Raw genomic sequence first — 16,255 nt, 5'->3', positions numbered from 1 at the left:
TATTCTTTTCCATTATGGCGTATCATAGGATATTGAACATAGTTCTCTATTCTATACAGTAGGATCTTGTTGTTTATCCATTCTATATATAAAAGCTTACATCTGCTAACCCCACCCTCCCACTCCGTGGCTCCCCCAAGCCCCTCCCCCTTGGCAACCACCAGTCTGTTCTCTATGTCTGTGATTCTGTTTCTGTTTCATAGATAGGTTCATTTGTGTCATATTTTAGATTCCACATATAAATGATATCATATGGTATTTGTGTTTCTCTTTCTGACTTACTTCATTTAGTATGCTAATCTCTAGTTGCATCCACTGCAAATGGCATTATTTCATTCTTTTTTTATGGCTGAGTAGTATTCTATTATATATATGTACCACATCTTCTTTATCCATTTATCTATTGATGGACATTTAGGTTGTTTCCATGTCTTGGCTATTGTGAATCGTGCTGCTATAAACACAGGGGTGCATGTATCTTTTTGAATTATAGTTTTGTCTGAGGCTAGGGTTTTAAGTACAGGATCTCATTCAACCCTCACAAGATCCCAGTGAGATAGGTTTTATCCCTATTTTGCAAAGAAGAAACTGGCTCTAGAAGGTTAAATGACCTGCCCCCAGTAGATTCCCTCTTGCCTCTTGTGCAGATCTCTGTCTCTACTGTGGGAATTTTATTGAGACATTTGGAGACCTGAGATGATTTCCTCTGCCAACTAGTTGTTTCTTTGTGCAAGTTGGCAAATAGGAGGAAAGAGGAAGGTGCAATGCTGGGGGTGGTTAGTTTTCACGGAAGGTTCAGGTTGCAGGCTCCTAGGAGAGGAGAGTGTAATTCCCCTTTCTGGCCATAATGAGGAGTCAGATACACCCTACCCTGCAACTTCAGGCCTTCAAGTTAGGGTTGTGTAGGTGGGGAAGAGTGAAGGGAGAGACTCTGCGCTAGGCTATTTACCTGTGTGATCCCAATTTAACTCTCTCCACTGTGTTATGAGGTGGGGAGGCAGACACCTAGGGAACTTTTACTGTTGGTTAAGCATTTTCTGTGCATTACCTCATTCATTCTTAGTACAACCTTATAAAATAGATATTGTCACTTCTGTATTTCCATTTTACAGGTGAAGAAACATGTTTAACTACCTGAGGCCCCAGAGCCCACCTTTGTTAATGGCTTGGACAAGTGGGATCTGAAATGCCTGCAGTTGTCCTCGGAAGTGGAACCGGCATGAAGACCTCAATGACTATGGACAGGTTTTGGAAGGGTGGTTGGGAAGCCAAACGAGGGCACGGTAAGTGGATTAGGTCTCAGTGGAGACCAGAGAGCCTGTAGCAAGAGGCTGTCAGGTCCCAGAAGGAAAGTTTTGTGGGTGAGTTTTATCCCTGGGTTTCACCTACTCTGTACTTCTGACCAGTTGAGCTAGTAGATCATTTTATTTTTAATTTTTAATAAATTTATTTATTTATGGCTGCACTGGGTCTTCGTTGCTGTGCGCGGGCTTTCTCTAGCTGCGAGCGGGGGCTACTCGTCGTTGCAGCGAGCAGGCTTCTCACTGCGGTGGCTTCTCTTGTTGCGGAGCATGGGCTCTAGGCACGTGGGCTTGAGTAGTTGTGGCTCACAGACTCTAGAGCACAGGTTCATTAGTTGTGGTGCACGGGCTTAGTTGCTCCGTGGCACGTGGGATCTTCCTGGACCAGGGCTTGAACCCGTGTCCCCTGCATTGGCAGGCAGATTCTTAACCACTGCACCACCAGAGAAGTCCCTAGTAGATCATTTTAGAGGGCTGAGCCGGGGCCTGGGTGGGCCAATGCATATGTCCATAGATTCTCTTAATCCCACTAGCCAAGGGGATCGAGAACATCAATAACCTTCAAAGGGAACTGGAGAGTCAAAGGGATGGTGTCCTAAGGTGTCCCAGATGGAAGGCCCAGATGTTCCATCATGATACTAGAGACAGAACATATTTACTATGTACAGAAGATTATATGTAACAAAAATATTGGATATGGCGTGTGATTTAATGAACCCCACAAACATACCACTCAACCTAACAAATAGGCTATCAGGAGAAACTTGCATCTTACCTATATGTTTCTTCCTATCACATCTCCTTGCCTCCTTTCATGAAGTAACCACCACCCTACATTTTACTTAGCTTGGATTTTTATGTACTTTGATCACATATGCATATGTTTAAACAATAAATGTTTATATTTGCTTCCTTTTGTAAAATGGTTTATTATATATGTAGTTTTCTGGAACTTGCTTTTTAAAAACTCATCATCAAATTTCTAATATTCATCCATGTTCCAGTGTGTGGTTTTGTTCTTGCATTTTCACTGATGTATTGTCTCCTGTTGTGTTATTGTATCACAATACAATCCTTGTCAGTTATGCTTGGATTTCCCGTCTCCCCACCCTCCCAGTTTTTGGACACTTATTGCTGCTATGAATATTCTTGTACGTGTCTCCTTGTGCTTAAGTGTAAGAGTTTCTCCAGGGTATACACCCAGGAATGGAATTGCTGGGCTGTAGGTTTGTTCAGCTTTGGGAAATAATGCCAAATTGTTTTCCAAAGTGGTTGTAGCAGTTATACATTACTGGTGAGAGAGTAAAGAATTCTTGTTCATCCACATGACCTACAACTTTTTTTTTTTTTTAATTTTATTTATTTTTGGCTGCGTTGGATCTTTGTTGCTGTGTGCTGACTTTCTCTAGTTGCAGTGAGCAGGGGCTACTCTTCATTGCCGTGCTTGGGCTTAGCATTATGGTGGCTTCTCTTGTCGCGGAGCATGAGCTCTAGGCGTGCAGGCTTCAGTAGTTGCAGCACGCGGACTGAGTAGTTGCGACATGTGGGCCCTAGAGTGCAGGCTCAGTAGTTGTGGTGCACCGGCTTAGTTACTCCACGGCATGTGGGATCTTCCCGGACCAGGGCTCGAACCCGTGTCCCCTGCATAGGCAGGCGGATTCTTAACCACTGAGCCACCAGGGAAGTCCCCCTCCAATTTTTCAAACTTAAAAATTTTTGCCAATCTGGTGAATGTAAAATGGCGTCTCACTGTGGTCTGTGTAAGTATCCCCTGATTGCTAAGTAGGTTGAGTGTCTATCCATAGGTGTATTGGCTGTGCTTCTTTTGTAAAATGTCTGTTTGTCTTATTTTATTTTTTTGGTTTCTTTTTCTGTAGGATTGTTTATCTTTTTCTTATTGATATGTAGGATTTCCTTATGTACTAATTCTTTGCCAGTTAGATGATTTGTCTTCATTTCTTATGTTCTCTTTTGAAGAACAGGATTTTAGTGTTGAACTTATCAATCTTCCAGTTTTTTTTTTGTTTTTGTTTTTTTTTTAATTTATTTATTTATTTATTTATTTATTTATGGCTGTGTTGGGTCTCTTAGTTTTCGTGTGAGGGCTTTCTCTAGTTGCGGCAAGCGGGGGCCACTCTTCATCGCGGTGCGGAGGCCGCTCTTCATCGCGGTGCGCGGGCCTCTCACCATCGCGGCCCCTCCCGCTGCGGGGCGCAGGCTCCAGACGCGCAGGCTCAGCAGCTGTGGCCCACGGGCCCAGCTGCTCCGCGGCATGCGGGATCCTCCCAGACCAGGGCTCGAACCCGTGTCCCCTGCACTAGCAGGCAGACTCTCAACCACTGCGCCACCAGGGAAGCCCCTCTTTTTTTTTTTTTTTTTTAATCTTTTATTTTTTATTTATTTATTTTTATATATTTATTTTTGACTGTGTTGGGTCTTCGTTTCTGTGCAAGGGCTTTCTCTAGTTGCGGCAAGCGGGGACCACTCTTCATCGCGGTGCGCGGGCCTCTCACTATCGCGGCCTCTCTTGTTGCGGAGCACAGGCTCCAGACGCGCAGGCTCAGTAGGTGTGGCTCACGGGCCCAGTTGCTCCGTGGCATGTGGGATCTTCCCAGACCAGGGCTCGAACCCGTGTCCCCTGCATTAGCAGGCAGATTCTCAACCACTGCGCCACCAGGGAAGCCCATCAATCTTCCAGTTTTATGATTGATTCTTCTTGTGCTTTGCTTAAGAGATCCTTCTCGGCAATTCCCCAGCAGTCCAGTGGTTAGTACTTGGTGCTTTCACTGCCGGGGCCCGGGTTCAGTCCCTGGTCAGGGAACTAAGATCCTGCAAGATGTGCAGTGCAGCCACAGAACAAAACAAGAAAACACGCTGCATCGTTAACATGACAGTAAGGTCCTCGACTGTCTGATCCTACCCATGTTTCCAGACTGAGTCTTCCGCAGTAACTCCTTTGACACACTGATGGCTTACTAGCTATCTTGTTATGAAATATTATTTTAAAAAAAAGAGAGAGATCCTTCTCTATCCCAGAATCCAAAAAATGCTCTCTTTTGTTTCCTCCAAAAAAGTAAGTTTGGCTTTTCACATTTAAGTTCTTAATTTATTTAGAATTGATTTTTTTGTGTGTCTGAGATAGGAGTCTATTTTCATTTTTTCATATAGATAATTAATTGTCCAGCCCCCTTTATTGAATAATTCCTTCTTTCCCCATTTATCTGCAATGGCATCTTGGTTGTATTTCAAAGTTCCATATTTGTGTGGGTCTGTTTCTGAAATCCCTATTTTTTCCATTGATCAATTTATCCACTCGTGTGCCAACAGTACACTGTCTTAATTTTTATAGCTTTATAATAAATCTTTATACCTGATAAGGCAAGTCATTCCCCCTCCCCACTTGTTCTTCATCTTCAGGAGAACCTTGGCTATTGGGCTTTTGCACTTCCATGTAAGTTTGGGATCAGCCTGTCAAGTTCCAAGAGATCCTTGTTGGGATGTTGATTGGAATTTCATTGAATAATAGCTGATTTAGGGGAGAGTTTATATATTTATGAAGTTGAGCCTTTCTATCCATGAACATATGACGTCTCTCCATTTATTTAATATTTTTCAGTAAGGTTCTTCAAGGAAGGACTGAGAGCTGCTGGCCAGGTGTGTGGAGAGGGCTGCAGGTGAGGCACGGGTGGGAGGAGGTCCATGGGCCACATTAGGTGGAGACAGTTTGGCCCTTTGCCATGGAACCTGGGTGAGTTTTAGGTGGGAGGAGCCCATGAGCACAAAAAGAGCAAACGAGGGGAAAATCCTCTTTATTCAGACCTTTCAGGTGGTTCACGGTGGGTCACAGGCACAGTCACTTTCCGTGAAGCCCTCAGTTCCTTGGGGGATGGAAGCCTTTGTCCTCATCCATCCAGGGCTCAGAGCAGCCTGTCAGGGTTTCCAGAAGGCCAGGAGGGACTCCAATCCTGGGCCCAGGTTCCCAAATATATTCAAGGGTCAGAGCTGTTTCTCTGGTTCAGGCTCCTGACCCCACATAGACTCTGGGGTCTCAGGTGGGCTCTTCCCCACAGCCTTAAGGGGCAGTTCCTGGAGGAAACTAAGAAACCACATCTGCTTTGTGGTTGATCTGGCAGTAAATATCTGTGTCGGGGTGTAGTAATTCCTGTAAAAGAGAGACGAGGCCTTTGAGCCTCTGTAACCTTCTCAGAACTTGTCCCAGGATCTTCCCGGCCCTGGACTCCCAGGGCTGCTCTACAGGGGCTCCTGGCTGTGCCGCAGGTTTTCTGGCTCCAGACCCATCCCTCCTCTTCATCCCTTTTCCCATTTTCGCTGCTGTTTCCTGGACCCCAAGGAAGTACCCTTAGGAGTGTGGGATCAGAACATTCATCCCCAACACTCACCTCATAGATGGGAACAGCTGGCCTGGGGCTGGGTAGGGAGGCCTGGGCGGGGAAGAAAGTGGGCGTCAGGGGACAGGGAAGGAGAGTTATTTCTCCTCAGGAGTGACCAGCTCTGCCTGCCCAGCAGCTGTGTCCAAGCCTGAAGCCCCGACCTCTGTCCCCATCCATGCTGCATCCCCCACCCTTGGTAGCCTAGGACCCCTGCCTGATGCCCCCAGTGCCCACTCTGCTCCTGGCTGGGTTCCAGCGTTCTTCTCTGAAGGGACCAGGCAGGCTTAGGACAGGGTGTGAGGGTGTCCTGCCCCTGAAGTGGGTCCCACTCCTGGCCAGGGTGGGGTTCATATTTCCTGGCTACTCTAGGGGGGAGGGAAGTCTGTGCTGTGCTGCAGGGTTGGACAGTCCCCCTGCACTGAGTCTGCACAGCTGGGACCCCGGGGGTGAAGGGACAGGGAAGGGATGTGCTTACCGGGGAGACACAGCTGCCAGAGGGACCATGTCCTGGGAGCAGAGACAGGAGATAGCACCAGGGGTGTGAGGAAGCTTAGGCCCATCCAGCCGGGAGAGGTTGGGTCTCCAGCTCCCAGAGAACCAGGGTTTAAAGAGTATCACCCAGAGAGAGACCCTCTGGGCATTTTAGGGTCCAGTGAGGGCGAGGGGGTGACCCATGACTCTGAACCCATACATCCGGCAGACCAGCCAGTGGGGATCCCCATGCTGAAGCCCCAGGCAAAGGGTCAGAGACCCTTGGGGTGGATGGCAGGAGCAGACACTGGGGGGGCAGGACCAGGGTCTCTCAGCTGCTCCTAGGCTGAGCAGACACTTACCCAGTGTGGCTGCTGGGAGCTGGTGTTCTCTGAGGTCATTCTGGCCACTGGCCCTCAGAAAGGTCAGGATTATTTTGAGGGTTGCCGGAGGAGGAGGTCACAGCTTTGGTGTCAAAATAGGGAACAAGGAGGGCCCTTTCTCCAAGCAGGGAGTGGAGACCTCCTTTCTCCACCAATGCTGTTTAGGAAGGGAGGCCCCAGGAGAGGGGGGCTGAGGAAAGTCCTTAAGAAGCCACATCTGTCCTGGGCCCAGAGGGGAAGGACCTGCAGGTCGATGGCAGTCCAGGAGAACGTGGCTTGAGAAGGGACAATGGACCCAGTAAAGGAATCAGACCAAAGGCTTTGAGTGGAAGGGCCAGCTCCTCAGAGGAGAGCAGTGCCAGCGCATGTTCAGGACACCTGGGGAGACTGTGCACCTTGGAGCTCGTGACTGCGGTGGCTCTGCTGTGGCCAGACCCACCCTTCAGGCCGGGAGATGCTGAAATAGGACAGTGGCTTCAACCTCCATCTCCATCTGCCCGGAAAGAGGCGTAAAGGTCATCCTACCACCTGCTGTCCTGGCCAGGTCCACGTTCTCCCATCTCACACATCACGGGCCGTGGTGAACGCATCTGCCACGTGGGGGAATTTGACCCTACCTGGCCTGTCCAGGTGGTTCCAGTCTCCTTGGCCAGGATGACCCTCAGATTCTGAGGCTGTGAATCCCCTTCATCAGGGTGGTTGGATTTAAATAAACAGCAGGACAAGCTGCTTACTGAGCCAGCACAGCTGCAGGTCTGCTCAGGGAACTAGCCCAACACTGGAGGGGGCGTTAACTGTGCCTAATTTACAGATGAGGAAGGTGCTGAGAAGACACCCAGGTCAGCATCCGGCGAGCAAGGAGCTTAAGGAGGAGAGGGAATATCCATGGGGAAACGGGGATGCCGAGGAGAGCCAGGCCGGAATCCGAGGATGGGGTGTCCTTCCTCCTGGCCTGGGGTCAGCCTGGGGGACGGGATTAGCATCTGGGAATTGCCACTGTACCTTCTAGACCGCGTGAGGAAAACGAAAACCCCAGAGCGGCCACCAGTGCCACCCTAACCAGGACCCCAATCGCGATGACAGTAAGGACCTCCATACTGAGGGCTGGGCCGTTTTCTCGCCCTGAAAGGAGAAGAGAAAGGGGGAGATGAAGGCCCGAGTTCACTGGAGGGAAAACTACGACAAGCCTTACAGGGAGAGGGCCTGGTTAGGGAGGAAGGAAATGCTCTGAGGTCTGTGTGTGGTGTATGTGTTTGGTCATCACAATGTCCTTCCAACTCTCCCACTACAGGTGGTTGCATCCTTTTGTCTTTCTCACATTTGAAACCTTGGACTTGCTCTATCTCTATGTTTCTCACTGTAGACAGTTCCATGTCCTGTTCATTTTCCTTTTAAGGTCACTTTTCCTTTCACATTATGTCCCTTCCCTTTGTTTCTTCTTTCCATCACTATTGTTGGTCTTAGAGGGCAGGTCCTTAGCAGTCCACTCAACGCTGATCAGTAATAATAATATTAGCCGATTGTTTCCAGATCCTTCTGTGTGGCTGGCACAGTGGGAAATCCTTTACATTCATCTGCTCTGATCCTTCCATCCCCATGAGGGAGGGGGATCATCCCTTTTGCATATATAGATCTGAGACATATAGTGCTTAAATAAATCAGCAAAGGTCTTAGAACTGGTAAGTGATACCGTTGTAACTAAGTTCCGCTTGAATTTACAGCTAATAACAACAATGTTAATAATAATAGTAGTGCTACTTGATAGCATTTATTAAGCCCTGACTCTGCCTATGACCCTAAGAGCTTTAATCTCATTATCTCCTAATAAACATCCTCACATCCAAAGATCCAGCTGTTCTGTTCCAGTTTTGCAGATGATTAAACTGAGGCTCAGGTGGTTGATTGTCTTGCTCAAGGTCAAACATCTGGTGCACATCACAACCAGAACCATAAAAATATCAAATTCCAGAGTTCTCATCTATGTTGCTCTAGAAGGGGGTGCCCACCTCCTCAAGGCTTGCGTCCAATTCACACCCCCTCACCCCTGCCAGTGAAGGATACAAGGGAGGAAGTGGGAGAGGTTGGGTCACTCACAGAGCACCACCACGGTGACAGGGTCACCTATGCTGGAACTGCTGGGGTTGGAGACCTCACACCAATAATCCCCGGCATCCTCCCTCCTGACGGGGTCTATGGAGAGGGTGCTATTGTCCGGGGACAGTGTCATCTTCTCTGTGAGCAGTAGACTCTGGTCACTGAAGAACCAGGAGACGGAGATCCCAGTGTCATTTGTGATGCAGGTCAGGACGGCAGGGTCCTTATGTTCTGTGACTGTGGTGTTGCTGACTTGGATGGAGGGCTGTGCCACTGGGTCTGTGGAGAAACAGAGGGGTGACTGACTGAGAATAGGTCAGGGGCCTGGGGCCACGCTCCTTTCTCAGAGATCTCAGCCACTCTCGGGGCCCAGTGAGGTCTGTAAAGGTGACCCAGAGGATGGCCCTGACCCTGTGATCAAGGTCGTAGGTCTCGCTTCACTGATGATGTGTGAGGAGAGGGCTGCATCGCCTCGCTGACCCCCAGGTATCCCTGGATGACCCCTGGCCAGTCCCCTAGATATCTCTGTAGTATCTTCTCAACCCACGTGTCCAGCAACCTCATTGTCAGGTGGAATTTTTCCGATAAATTCTTGTGTGACTCTTTTCTAGAACATTTGTGACGTTAAAAGGTCAGGCCCCACTCCTCATATACACTTCTGGGTGTGTGTGGGAAAGCAGGCTTGCCAGCTCTGTCCGTCTCTGGTATAAGGGCGGTTTTACATAAAGTAGAGAAGGTATTTACTTTTTGTTAAATTATTAGGGAATATGGATGGCCCTGCCCAGTCTTTGTAACCTGAGGAATCGAAGAGTTTCCAATCTCAAGGATTTCTCACTCTAAAGAGAACTTTTACTGTAGAGTGAATATCACGGTGAAGGAAATCTCTAGAGATGTGGGTTACCGATTTAACAAAATACTGGCACTCTTAGGAATAGAAGGAAATTCCTGAAACTAAATAAAGACCTTATTATATGAAAAGCCCACAGCTAGCATCACAGGCAATGGTGAAACACTGAAAGCTTTTCCTCTAAGATCAGGAAGAAAAGGATGCCACTTTCACCACCCCAATTCAACTGAGTACAGAAGTCCAAGCTAGAACAATTAGGCAAGAAAAAGAAATAGAGTGTGTCCAAATTGGAAATAAAGAGGTACAATTACGTCCGTTTGCAGATATGTAGAAAACCCTAAAGATTCTACAAAAAAACTGTTAGAACTAATAAACGAATTAGCAAAGTTGCAGGATACAAAACCAACAGACAAAAATCAGTTCTGTTTCTCTACACTTACAATACCTTATATGAAAAGAAAATTAAGAAAACAATTTCATACACAATGCCATCAAAAGAATAAAATACTTAGGAATAAATTTAACTAATGAGGCAAAAGAAATATATGGAAATCTACAAAAGTTGCTGAAAAAAATTAAAGAAGCACAGATAAATGGAAAGACATCTGTGTTCATAGATGGGAAGACATAATATTGCTAAGGTGACAACACTACCGAAAGAGGTCCACAGCTTCAATGCAATCCCTATTAAAGCCCCAATGAAATATTGTGCAGATATCGAAATTTCCAAAATTTCACATATAATCTCAAGGGACCCCAAATAGCCAAAGTAATCTTTAAAAAGAACAAAGTTGGAGGACTCATACTTCCCAATTTTAAAAGTGACACCAGTTCCCTGGTGGTCCAGTGGTTAAGACTCCGCTCTTTCACTGTCAAAGGCCTGTGTTCGATCCCTGGTCAGGGAAATAAGATCCCACAAACCACACGGCGCGGCCAAAAAAAAAAAAAAAAAGTAAAAGTGACTGCAAAGCTACAGTAACTCAAAATAATATGTGGGTCTGGCATAAAGACAGACATATAGACCAATGGAATAGAATAGAAACCCCAGAAATAAACCCTGGGCTATATGGTTAAATGATTTCACCAAGAATGCCAAGACCATTCAATGGAGAAAAAATCTATTCAAAAAATGGTCATGGGAAAACTGGATGTCCACGAACAAATAAATGAAGTTGGACCCTTACCTTGCACCAATTAAAATAGATTAAAAAATCTAATCTAGTTTTGACGTGAGAGTCAAAACTATAAAATCTTAGAAGAAAACATAGAGGAAAACTTCTTGAAATTGGGTTTGCCAATGATTTCCAAGATATGATACCCAAAGCACAGACAACAGAAGAAAAAAAATAGGTAAATTGGATTACATCAAAAGAAAATTTCTGTGTATCAAAGGACACAGTCAAGACAGTGATGGCAGTCTACAGATTGGGAGAAAACATTTGTAAATTATATTTGATAAGAGATTAGTATTCACTTCTTCAATTCAACAACAACAAAAGGAACGTGACCCTGAGGACCCTTCTTCCTTTCCTGTCTGCAAAGCCCCTCACAATACATGAGGCTTTCTGGGACTGAGAGAACCCCCTCTCAACATTCCGGATCTGCCAGGAGAAATCAGACAGCAAGGGGAAGAAAGTTCTGCTGAGATGTAGTGGAAGGGTTTGGGGGCAGATTTGGGATTTGCTTGTAACTTCTGGGAAGTTAGGAAATAACTTCTTTCAGACTCTTCTCTGAAAACCTACTGGCTCTGCCGCAAAGCTTGGTACTGATGGTCCAGGGGTCACTTACCAGAGACTGTGATAGTCTTTATTTATTTATTTTTGGCTGTGTTGGGTCTTCGTTGCTGCGTGTGGGCTTTCTCTAGTTGCGGCAAGCGGGGGCTACTCTTCGTTGCGGTGCGTGGGCTTCTCATTGCGGTGGCTTCTCTTGTTGCGGAGCACGGGCTCTAGGTGCGCGGGCTTCAGTAGTTGTGGCCCGTGGGCTCAGTAGTCGTGGCTCGCGGGTTCTGGAGTGCGGACTCAGTAGTTGTGGTGCACGGGCTTAGTTGCTCTGCGGCACGTGGGATCTTCCCGGACCAGGGATCGAACCCGCGTCCCCTGCATTGGTAGGCGGATTCATAACCACTGCGCCACCAGGGAAGTCCCTGTGATAGTCTTGACTGTGGTTTTACTGAGGTCAGTGACCAAGTTATGGACAAGGCAGTTATAGGATCCACTATCATTTGCAATGATGTTGGGGATAAAGCTTCTGTGTGATTGTTGGGGCCTCCCATTGATAAGCCAAGAACACTGAGTGGCTGGGTTAGAGGTCGTGTGGCAGGAGAGGCTGAGGTTTGCCTCTGGATGGTAATAGGGGGAAATGGTGAGGGTGTCCAGGCCATCTGGAGCAAAGAGCATAAAGCCACACATGGTGCAGTCAGAGGGAAGGGAAATTCTTGGTCTGTATTAGGGCCACAGTTCCCTCTGAGCTGGGTCATAACCTTGTCTTTAAAAGTTCCAAACATAACCCCTCATGTTTACTCATCCTGAGTCTGAGATATTAATCTGCTTCTCCTGTCACGCTGTGGTGACCCTGAGCCCCTCAAAACAGGGCAGCCCATCCCCTCTTAGTCCTGGCTCAAGGCTGGGCCTGCCTGGATTTGCCCAGGACAGGAAGTCATGGCCAGCCTGGGTGTCCAGGGGTCAGGGTCCGTGTACTTGGTCCTGAGAGGGATGGATGTAGCCTGGTCTCTAACAGCATGGATTTGGGAGGGCAGCTCAGGCCACATAGGAATCGAAGTTACCCACAGAAAACATTCAGGGTGAATGGGTCACTGCGGCTGACACTCACTGGGTTCCGAGTTTCACACATATAGGGTCCTGTGTCATTCCTTGTGACATGGAATAAAGTGAGAGTCCTGTTGTCCTCAGACAGTTCCAGCCTGGTGCTGTTGGGGAGGCTCTGATTGTTGATCCACCACACGTGGGAGGTGTTCGGAGTCTCAAGGCCACATGTTAACACTACAGTGTCCTCCAGCTCCTTGGGGTTGGAGTTGTTGCTGGTGATGACGGGTTTGGGTAACACCGCTGTGAAGACAACAGAGAGAACATTGCCCCTTTTATACCTTGATTCCTCCAACGGCATCTTCAGTCAGAGTTGGCATTTCTCACCTCTCAGCCAACCTGAGAGTCTTTAAAGAATAAGGCAGGTCTGTGTATCACAAGACAAATGCATGGGGATCGGAGCTCAGAGAATGTGAGGCTACCTGCTCTATGTCCGGGAGAAGCACAGACTTCCTCTGGGGTCATTTAGCTGTGAAAGAACAGGGTGGGATTCAGAGACTACCTGGTGCCTGTCTTGGTTCTTCATTGACTAGCCTGGCCTGGGAACTGGGGGTTTGAGCAGAAAGACACACGGGGAGACCAGGAGAAAGCCCAAAGATCAGTTCATCACTGATGAACTGCAGGGCCCGGAGGTGGGGCAGTTCTGTCCAGGTGTTTGATAAAGACTGACATGAGACAGTGACCCCATAAATGGTAGAGCAGAGTCCAACGAATAAAGAGAGAAAAGATTGAGCAGACAGGCAGGAAGGAGGGAATGGTGAGTGAATGAACGAATGACCCATAATCTCTTCAGAGACTGCATCCTGGGTGCAGGATCCGAGGGGGTCTGGCCACATGCTTTCCCTCTCCCTCCAGGGGAGAGACACCCACACCATTCACTCCTTCCCTCTTTCACAAAAGCAGCTGAGCGTGTTGCACATGGGCGCTGTGCTGGCTGCAGGTGTAGAGTGGGGACTGAGAAGGCAAAGTGCTTTCCTTTATCTTCCAGTGGGAGTGACACCAACACGTCAGGAAACAAATTAATGATTTCACGTTCAGTGTGGCGAGGTGAGGGGGAGGCCTGGACATTGCCGGCACTGATTCGGATTGCTGCCTCAGGTAACTGAGTGCAATAGCAAACACGGATTACTTCTCCATTTGACCTCACTCCCCAGACCAGAACCTCTCCCTCTGAGCTGGGGACGCCGGAGAAGAAAGGATCTGAAGAATGTCTGGTGTCAGGGTCCCCAGATACCTAATAAGACCCCCAGGGTAGAGGAGAGGATGGAGCTGCAGACATATCTCTTGTGACTCATCTGCCACTCGGGTCTGTGTGACCCTGATTCAGTGACTGTATCTCACTGTGCCTGAGTTTCCCCTCAATAAAATAAAATAAATAGTAAATGGTCTCTACTTGCCAGGTTCCCTATGATTTAACCTTAAATCATTCATAATTAACTGACCTAAAGCTGGTCATAGAGGAGATGACTAAATAAACTGCATCTACTATTATTTGCATTCAGAGGAGAGGGCTCCTTGGGCTGTGCCCCGGTGGTCAAGGAGCTGCCAGGAGCGTCTTCTCTCCTCTGTTCCTCACGTGGGTATGCTGAGTCCCCCAGGGCAGTTGGCTGATGGCCTGGGGACCTTGTACATTTGTGTTCTCCACGCTGAGTCTCAGGTGCAGGACCAGGCTCTGCCCCTGCCCAGATGTGACTCTTGGGGCTGAGTGACCAGCTCAGGAGCCTGGAGACCTGGCAAGGCTCCCCAGGGTCACTGGAGGCAGGAGCCCTGGACAGCGTCTGGGCAGGGGCTCGCCGGGGCTGAGCTTCTCAGTGAGGATTCCTGAGGGCACTCAGGCCAGGCTCCTACTGAGTCCTACAGGGTCTTCCTCGGCGTCATGGGCCCAGAAGGGGCCCAGGGGGTTGGACTGAGACTGATCTCCCTCTGCTGAGTTACTCCGATCAGACTGGTCCTTCTTTCTGCACAGAATGTCTGCAGCATCCGGATTCTGGGAAAGGAATTCTGATCCTTTAAAATTTATCTCCACTGTGTGTGTGTCCTGCACTAAATATTCAAACCCCAACCTGGGATGTAATACAGAGGGGGATGGAGACACAGTCCAGGCCTGTCAGTCCTCTGCGTGTGAATAGAATTCACCCCACCCAACACCCAGAGGTCAGAGAGGAATCACTCATGGTATACGCGGAGTTGTCCAGCTAGTCTTTCAGTCTGTAAATCATTCCTTGTGGCCAGCAGGGTGTAGTAGCCTGTGTCGTTCTGGGTGACATTCTGGATCAGCAAGGATCCATTGGGGTATATTGTCTCTCGACCTCTGTGTGCAGGCCCTGGTGTATTTACTTGAGTGTACACTCTACATGATGCAATTAGTTGGTTATTCTCTACCCTTTCTCCTCTGTACCAGGCATAGCCTAGAAGATCCCCTGTCACATTGTGGACAAGTAAAAGAACATCTGTCCCTTCTGCAGCATTGAAGGGCATTGATTCAAAAAGTGAGGTGGGGGCTTCCCTGGTGGCGCAGTGGTTAAGAATCCGCCTGCCAATGCAGGGGACATGGGTTCGAGCCCTGGTCCGGGAAGATCCCACATGCCGCGGAGCAACTAAGCCCGTGTGCCACAACTACTGAAGCCTGGGCGCCTAGAGCCCGTGCTATGCAACAAGAGAAGCCACTGCAATGAGAAGCCCGCGCACCGCAACAAAGAGCAGCCCCCGCTCGCCACAACTAGAGAAAGCCTGCGCGCAGCAACAAAGACCCAACGCAGCCAAAAACAAAAACAAAAACAAGAACAAAAGTGAGGTGGGCAGTAGTGGGTAGGTTCCAGAAAGTTAAGAGTGAGACTAGGAGGGACGAGAGAGAAATAAATCAATATTTGGACCTATGTGTTGGGGCCCTGGGTCCTGAGCAGGTCTCTTCATCCCTCAGCCTTGGTGTGTGTTTTTGTAGTGCGTGTGTGTGTGTGTGTGTGTGTGTCTGTGTGTCTGTGTGTCTGTGTGTCTGTGTGTTTGCTACTGGTTCAGTGTCAGCAGCATGACCCCCATTACTTCAGCCCCTCTGAGCTTGTTATTTCCTCTGTTTCCCCAGATGTCTGCCTGGCTCACTCCCTCACTGCCCTCACACGCTTGCTCACACTCAGGGGCCTGTTGGGAGCTGCCCTCCCTGACACCTGCTCTAAAGACCCTCCGTCTTCACTTTCTGACCTTTCCCTGCTCCGTTTCCTTCATGACACTTGTCAGCACCTGGCAGCACATTCTAGATCTCTTTGCTCGTCTGTCTTCCTCCCCATAGAGCGTGAGCTCTGGGACGGCAGGGACTTGTCTGATCCTGGTTGTAACCCAGGGCCTGGACCAGGCTCCAAATACCTGGTGAGGAAGGAATGAGTGTTCCCAGGGCCTCCACCACCTGGTGTTTATTTGTCAGTTTCTAAGGGTGGTGGGTAAGGACAGTGTTTAGCTTCCTGGTTGCGTTCTTTTCTGGATTGACACCCTGACATAAATTGTTATTGTCAACAGTTTTGAAAAATTACTGCTCAGTGATGAATAATTTGGAAAATGTACAGTAATTGAGGTTTTCCTGCCCCTCACCAATTCCAGTTCATTGAGATTTTCCTGTTGCTCAGTCCCTCCCCCCACCCTCCCCTGCTCCCATGTCCTCTCGCCTCAGGTCCAAACAGAAGCCCTCTGTCCCCTCTCAGAGCCCTGTCTCCCCCAGAGACCTCAGCCAGTCTCTGTTCTCCCACCTCTGCCCACACCCTGAAAATTGTCCCCTCTCACCTGCCAGCAGGAGCCCGTCCCAGGGGATGCACCCTCTGCGGGCATGGGCTGAGGGGGGCTCCATGGTGTCTGCTGTCTGCTGTGTCCCTCCCTCTGTGAGAAGAGCTTCAGCTCCCGAACCGCTCACAAGCACTGCTGTCTGATGTGTGAGCTCTGCTGTCCTTCCTCCCTCTGTGCT

General features: G+C 48.6%; 1 protein-coding gene across 1 annotated transcript; it reads right to left on the bottom strand.

Moving 5' to 3' along the window:
• Positions 1-8,632: 8,632 nt before the first annotated feature.
• On the bottom strand, positions 8,633-16,141 carry LOC132354162 (carcinoembryonic antigen-related cell adhesion molecule 1-like). The gene is made up of 6 exons (XM_059905858.1): positions 16,078-16,141; positions 15,099-15,144; positions 14,484-14,797; positions 12,274-12,552; positions 11,620-11,867; positions 8,633-8,941 (listed from the first exon to the last, which is right to left on the bottom strand). The coding sequence occupies exons 1-6, from the start codon at positions 16,139-16,141 to the stop codon at positions 8,633-8,635; spliced, it is 1,260 nt and encodes a 419-aa protein (XP_059761841.1).
• Positions 16,142-16,255: the final 114 nt, after the last annotated feature.

The sequence above is a fragment of the Balaenoptera ricei genome, chromosome 19 (assembly GCF_028023285.1).
Source record: "Balaenoptera ricei isolate mBalRic1 chromosome 19, mBalRic1.hap2, whole genome shotgun sequence".
In the NCBI taxonomy this organism is placed as follows: domain Eukaryota; kingdom Metazoa; phylum Chordata; class Mammalia; order Artiodactyla; family Balaenopteridae; genus Balaenoptera; species Balaenoptera ricei.
Note: the sequence above shows the minus strand (reverse complement) of the source record. Positions and strands in the feature narration are given on the sequence as shown.